This window comes from Agelaius phoeniceus (assembly GCF_051311805.1).
Source record: "Agelaius phoeniceus isolate bAgePho1 chromosome W unlocalized genomic scaffold, bAgePho1.hap1 SUPER_W_unloc_1, whole genome shotgun sequence".
NCBI classification, from domain to species: Eukaryota; Metazoa; Chordata; class Aves; order Passeriformes; family Icteridae; genus Agelaius; species Agelaius phoeniceus.
Genome location: NW_027509866.1, coordinates 2,411,084 through 2,417,985, shown reverse-complemented (window position 1 = coordinate 2,417,985; position 6,902 = coordinate 2,411,084). Strand labels below are relative to the sequence as shown.

General features: G+C 60.3%; 1 protein-coding gene across 1 annotated transcript; it reads right to left on the bottom strand.

Moving 5' to 3' along the window:
* Window positions 1-228: 228 nt before the first annotated feature.
* Window positions 229-6,584, bottom strand: LOC143692436 (serine/threonine-protein kinase pim-1-like). Its single transcript, XM_077172668.1, has 6 exons — window positions 6,558-6,584; window positions 2,121-2,288; window positions 1,940-1,990; window positions 1,369-1,735; window positions 578-754; window positions 229-335 (listed from the first exon to the last, which is right to left on the bottom strand). Exons 1-6 carry the CDS (start codon window positions 6,582-6,584, stop codon window positions 229-231), a joined length of 897 nt encoding a protein of 298 aa, XP_077028783.1.
* Between the last annotated feature and the right edge of the window lie 318 nt (window positions 6,585-6,902).

The window sequence follows — 6,902 nt, the reverse complement described above, 5'->3', positions numbered from 1 at the left end:
CAGACAAACCAAACCAGGGGGGATGGTGGCCACCAGTGCTTGCCACACCAGGTCTCCAGCTCAGCTCCAGCCCAAGAGCTGCGTGTTCCCTTCTGCTGAGCCCTGCTCAGAGCTACAGGCAGCACAAAACCAGCCTGGTTTGCTTTGCCACTGAGTGCCAAGAGATGTGTGCAGCTGGTACCTGCCAGGCCCCTGGGTCCAACTGTGCACGTGGATCTCTCCCATCTTCTAGGGCAGAGGAACACCCTGCACCCAAGGATGGCAGAAAAGCTCTTCTAAGGACGGCCTGTCCGAGGGTTGCATGGACAAACACCTCTTAATGATATCCTGGCACTCTGGGGAGAGAAACCAGAAATCACCAGTCAGCTGGAGAAGTTGCCCCCCTGTTCCCGTGCCCAGGCCATGCTGGGTGTGCCCAGAGCTGGGCCTAAACTTCCCCATGGATGCTCTGTTTGGAGGAGAGCAGGAGAGCAGGACCTGTGCCACCTCCTCAGCAGCTGCCAGAGCGGGATGCCCACGAGCCCGCTGCTGTCTCCCAGCACTGGCATTCCCCCCGTGCCCAGAGATGAGGATCCACCTTGAGAGAGCCATCGTGGGAACAAGATCCACCCCCGGATGATCTCCTGGCCCCTCCTGAACGGGTGCTTGCCCATGACCAGGTGGCACAGCAGGAGGCCCAGGGACCAGATCATCGCTGCCTCGCCGTGGTAGCGTTGGTGCTGGATCCACTCTGGTGGGCTGTAGGACAGGGTTCCTGTGGAACACAGACACAGCTCAGCAGGGGGATGCTGCTGCTCCCAGAGCCCGGCCCCAGCATCCCTGGCCATGTGGGGGCTGCCCCACAGGCACACGGGGTGAGCGCTGCCTTCTCACCAGCACCTGGGACTTGTGTACAAACTCGGGGCTGGAAAAGAAGCCACAGGTGCTGGAAGAGGGCAGCAGAAACCTTGGGAAGGCCCAACCATGACACACAAAGGAGAAACCCACCCAGTGGTGGAGAAAACCCACTCTCCTCCCCATCTGCATGGCCCCCAGAAATGTTAATAAGCCAAGGAAAACCAGGGGAGTGGAGCAGTCCAAGCCCTTCCTTGCCTGCACACCAAACCATCCAGGGCACAGGGTCAGACCCCGCTCTCTGCTACCCCCATGGGGGTTTGTGTCGGGCTGGCTGCCCCAGCTCCAGCCCCAGCCCAGGCCACAGTGGGTGCTGAAGGCTGTCGGCAGGGCTGGCAGCTGGCCCCCCTCACACCCCACCCAAATCAACTCGGCTCCAGCATCAATCCCATCCCGGCTGCAATAGGGGGAAGCCCTGGTGCTGCACCCAGGCTGGGCCATGAGATGCCCAGGAGCATCCCCTGGAGGGCTCACCTGCAAACTGGGTGTAGGCTGTGTCTTGGAGGAAGGCGCCACAGCCAAAGTCGATGAGTTTCAGCTGCCCGCTGGCCAGGTCGAGCAGGATGTTCTCGGGCTTGATGTCCCTGTGCAGGACCCCGCAGGCGGTGCAGTGCCGCACGGCCTCCAGCACCTGGCGGAACAGCGCCTGCGCCTCCTCCTCGGGCAGGAACCCCCGCTCCGCTAGGAAAGCCGAGAGCTCCTGGCACCGCTCCGGACGCTCCAGCACCAGCAGGAAGCTGTCGGGGAGCTCGAGCCACTCCAGGAGCTGAATGACAGCGGCACAGCCACGGGACACCTTGGCCAGCAGCACGATCTCCAGCGGCGCGCTGCTGCCGTCGGGCTGCGGGAGGAGCGCGGTGCCCTCAGTGGGGCTGAGGCCGTGCCGGGGCTCTGGGAGCCCTCAGCCAGCCCGGGATGCTCTGCACGCCCCGCTCAGCCCACGCCCGCTCTCCCCGCAGGGTTCCCGGCGGCTCCCACCCTGCCGGGCCCCGGCTCCTCGCCGCCCGGCCCGGCCCGGCTGCTGCCGCTGGCCCCGCTCACTCACCAGCTCGCCCCACTGCCGGATGCGATCCCGCGGCACGCGTTTGATGGCCACCTGCGAGCGAGGGAGAGCAGCGGGTGAGCTCGGCGCCCGTCCTGCCCAGCCCCGACATTCTCCTCCTTGTCCGCCTTCCCCTCCTCCTCCTCCTCCTCCCCCTCCGCCCGCCGCCGGCCCCGCCGCTCACCGGGGCGCCGTCCGAGAGCCGCGTCCCCGAGCAGACGCTGCCGAAGCCGCCGCGCCCCAGCAGCGAACCCAGGCGGTACCGCTCCTGCAGGGCCTCATGCGCCTTCCCTGCGGGCGGGACGCGGCTGTCAGCGCTCGGGCCGGGGCCAGCAACGGCCCCCGAGCGCCCCTCAGCCGCCCCGGGCCGGCCATGCCCAGGCGTTCGCTCTTTGGAACGCGGCACGGAAGGCTCGGGGCCGGCGGCCGCGCTGCCGAGCGGCGGAGCTCGGGCCGGGGAAGCCCCAGCAGAGGCGGCGGCAGCGGCCGCGCCGCCTGTGTCCTCCGCGGGCCCCGGGAGGAGCCAGGGCCGGGGCCGGGGCCGGGGCCCGGGCCGGGCTCGGGGCTGGAGCCTGCCTCGGGTCCGGCGCCGGGCTGGGGCCAGGCGGAGCCGAAGGGCGGCGATGCCGCCCCCGCACCAGGCCCGCCCAGCAGCGCCACCGCCAGTACGGCCAGAGCCGGGCGGAGGCGAGAGCGCGGCGGGACGGCCGGGGCCGGGCACGGGGCAGCCCCGCCCGGGGCCGGGGGCGGGCCGGGGGCATGGCCCGGGCCGGCAGAGGAGAGGGAGGCGGGGAGAGGAGAGGGACGCCGGGCAAGGGACCCCGAGAGAAGGGTGCCCGACCGCGGGAAAGGGAGAGAAAGAGAAACAAAAAGAGAAGCAGTGTTGTAGATTATCTGCTTTTGCTGCTGCCGCCGCTGCTGCTGCCGCCGCTGCCGCCGCTGCAACTGAAGCACCGGGGCCGTTCGTCCCCGTGTCCGTTCCCCGCTCGCCCCACGAGCCCCACGTTCGAGCCCCGCGCGCCCCGGGCACAGCCCCTGAGTCTGTCCAAACACGGGAACTTTGCAGCGGTGAGCCCAGATGCAGAGCCCTGACTCCTGCACACTGGCACAGCAATCCCCTTGCTTGCTGCTCTGCATTGGCCTGGCTGAGGCTCAAACACTGTCGGGCCACCTTCCCTTGCTGTAGGATTCCTACCTGACCCCAGCACTGCACTTACATCTCCAGTCTTGCCTTCCAGTAAAACCAGGGGAAGGAAAACTCTGTGAGGCTCATGGTTATTTTTGAGTGTCTAAAAATCACTAAGTCACCGATCTTAGAGGTGAAGTGCATCTGGAATTCCTGGGATGGAGATGTAGTGCAACATGGAAAAGGGGAGCATAGAAATAAATAGAGGAAAACATCTTGGATTGTTTCTTTCTGTTTTCATTTCATTTCCTAAAAACTGTTTCAGTTCTTCCAGAATCTTGTCCACAGTCCTGTTTGCTCTTTCCAAGAACCTTTCCTGGAGAACGAGGTGCAGCTTCTGTCACAAGATGTGCCACCAACTGCAGCTTCTCTTGGCTTTCCACACTGTGCATGCAGCACAACTCTTGCAGCAAAGCAGGACAAACGTTTGAAGAACTTTACAGCTTGTTCTTTCTTTTCCTTGTGAGCTGGGCACTTGTGCCATTGGTGAGGTTTTCATTGTTACTGGTTTACAATAAGAAAAGATGATGGGCTACCAGGAATTGTTAGGGAATGCAAGCATGACTGAATGCAGAGAAAGACTCTCCAGACCTTGCAGCCAGAAATGGAGAGCTGTGTGATAATCATTCCAACGCCCCCATGGACATCTTGAAAGTGATGTAGAACATGAAAATGGGCTGACAGAGGGAGTTTGTGTCAGTGTTCAGTTCAGATGCTTCTACATCTCCTGCACTGATATAAATCAAGAGCACAATCAGTTCATGAAAGGCACCAGAACAAGCTGGACCCCTCCTCAGGAGATTACTGAAACAATCTGAAAAGGAGAAATGCAGGGAATGACTTGGTCAGCTTTGCCTGTACAAAGGATAATTTTTCCTAATACTTTCCAATCCGTTCCCTCCACTTTTGTCCTTCCTGACAAAGCCATTTTCATCCCAGACTCCCCATGAAATGGGAAGCCTGAGCTTGTGGAGTGCCTGAACGATGCCCTGTTCCTCTGCAGGGACACTCAGGCTGGAACAGGAGCAGGAGCCCTCTCTGGGGCAGCCTCCTCCAAGCTGGAATTTGTGCTGTTCTGGGAGAGGAGGAGGAGGGGGAGAAGGCAGGCGCTGTGTGGCAGGAGCAGGAGGGTTGGGCCACAGGACATTCTGTCTGTGCCGCTGCCCCGCAATGGGCGGCCGTGCCCGGGGCTCTGGGCCTGGCCCCGCATGCGCTGAGCTCCCTGGGCTGGGCTCAGGTTCCTGCTGGGACTGGGCAGAGCCTGGGCTCAAACTGGGGGCAGCAGCAGTGCAAAACACCTCTGGGCATCTGTGTTTGCTGCTGCTGGGAAGGAGCAATGAAGTGAGTTGAGAAGTTCTGGTTTCTGTTTCTCCTGGTGGATTTTTAAATTTAATTCCACACTATGGAGGCAATTTCTGTGCTGGCCTCTGTCAGTTTATTCTCTTTCAACACAACAAGGCTGTGTTTGAGCACTGCAAATGTGGCCTGTGTGGCTTTAATTCCTCTCGCCTTAGTGCTCAGGGGCTGGTGGGTATCTGCTGATCTTTATGCCTGCAACAAAAGCACTGACTTCATGAAAGCACTTTCATGAAAGAACTGTGGGCAGCACCAACTGAAAGAGGCACTTGCAGTTTTATGGGTAAAATTCAGGTGGCAAGCAGAAGAGGGCCAAGAGCAGCCGTGATCTCCAATTCCCATGGCAAAGGCACCAGCAGCCTCCTGCTGTCAGCTCAGGGTGAGTCAAACAGAGCTGAAAACAGCGCTGGAACCCGATCCTTTCTTCCTCTGAGGGCTGGCTCAGGGCAGCACAGGCGGGGCCTGAGCAGTCAGGGCTGTGTGTGGGTGCTGGCTGCTCTGCTCCAGAATTGAGCTGGAAAAAGCCCTTGGGAGCCGAGGCAGGAGCAGGCGGGAAGGGGCCGGCGCTGCTGCTGCTCCTGGCCGGGAGCCCCGGCTGGGCCGGGCCGGCGCCCCCTGCGCTGCGGCTGCTGCTGCTGCCAGAGCCGGGCGGGACTCGGGGACAGGGAACGGACGCGGGGGGACAGCAAAGGCCTGGTGGCTGCAGGGATGGTGACGCTGGGGCCAGCGCCTGCACAGAGCTTCAGCCCGCAATTAACCCCGAGGGAAACGTTGGGGAAAGGCTCCATTTCAGCCTTTCTGCACTCGTGGCTGGGAAGAGACTGAAATGAAAGGAGAACAAGCAAGGCCCGATCCCTCCTCTTTTGGGAGGAGCCCCGGCCCTGGGCCTGTGAGGGGCCTGTGAGGGGCCGTGAGGGGTAGTGAGGGGCCATGGGGAACTGGGGAAGCCATAAAGGTCTGTGAGAGGCTGTGGGAGCCCAGGCCCCTCATGGAACCAAGGGTCCATTGTGACACTGCAGAACCAAGGAGATCATTGTTGACAGGATGGAAGCTCTTGGAACCAAGGGGCCACTGTGGCCCAGCAGGGCCTTATGGAACCAAAAGGACCATGGTGACACTATGGAGCCTCATGGTACCAAGGGGCCATTGTTACACAGCAGCCACAGCAGGGCCACAGAACATAGGAGATCATTGTGACACTGCACAACCTCATGGAATCAAGACATCCATGTTACTCTCCTGAACCTCATGGAACCAAGGGTCCCTTGTGACACTGTGGAACCAAGGAGATCATTGTTGGCAGTATGAAAGCTCATGAAACCAAAAGTCCATTGTGACATTGTGGGGCCTCATGGAACCATGGAGACCATCATGACACTTCAGGACCCAGTGGAACCAAGGGGCCATTGTGACACTGCAGGGCCTTGTATAACCAAGGAGCCATTGTAGCACATCAGGGCCTCATGGAATCAAGGGGGTCACAGTGACCCTGTGGGGCTCCATAAGGGGCCATGGGGCTCTATAAGGGGCTGTGGGCCCCCATGAGACCACAGGGACATTCTGACTGTGGAACCAAGGATACCATTGTTACACTATGGGGCATCATGGAACCAAGGAGGCCATTGTGAACCAGCAGGGGAACCTGCTGAGACTATTGTGACACTTCAAGGGTCATTGTGGAGCTGCAGGGCCTCATGGAACCAATGACACCATTGTGACATGGCACAGCCTCATGAGACCAAGGGGACATTGTGACACTATAGGGCCTTGTAGAACTGAGGGGCCCTTGTGACCCTGTGTGGCACCATGGAACAAAGGAGAGCACTGTGACACTGCAGGGAACCAAGGGGCCATTCCGTACTTTAGGGCTTCACGGAACCAAGGTGCCATTGTGATACTGCGGAACCAAAAGAGACCATTGTGACACTGCGGGGCTTCATGGAACCAATGAGGCCATTCTGACATTCCGAGTCCCCATGGAACCAAGGGGCCATTGTGACACCATAGGGCCTCACAGAACCAAGGCAGCCACTGTGACACTGCAAGGTCTCATGGAAGCAAGGGACCAGTGTAACACACCCAGGCCTGGTGGAACCAAGGGGCCATTGTGATCCTGGGGAACCCAGTAGAACCTAGGGGCCATTTTGAGACTCTGCATCCTCATGGAACCAATGGGCCATTGTGGCACTGCACAGTCCCATGGGAACAAGGAAACCATTTTGACACTGCAAGGCCTCATGGAAGCAAGGGGCCATTGTGCCACTGTGGAGCCAAGGAGACCATTGTTATATCACTGGGCCTCATGGAAACAAACATCTGTTGTGATCCTACAGGGTCTTATGGAACCAAGGGGCCACTGTGATGCTGCAGGGCCCCAAGGATCCAAGAACATGGAACAGGTCTGGCTGGCTGGGCCTCCTGGGG

Bases quoted from the DNA above. Each gene is read 5' to 3' on its own strand.
- LOC143692436 (XM_077172668.1), bottom strand. From the start codon at position 6,584: ATGGCCCCTTGGTTCCACCAGGCCTGG. The intron at 1,991-2,120 runs GTGAGCGGCGGG...CCTCGCTCGCAG, and splicing joins GGCTCTCGGACGGCGCCCCG to GTGGCCATCAAACGCGTGCC. The intron at 1,736-1,939 runs GTGAGTGAGCGG...CTCCTCCCGCAG, and splicing joins TCCGGCAGTGGGGCGAGCTG to CCCGACGGCAGCAGCGCGCC.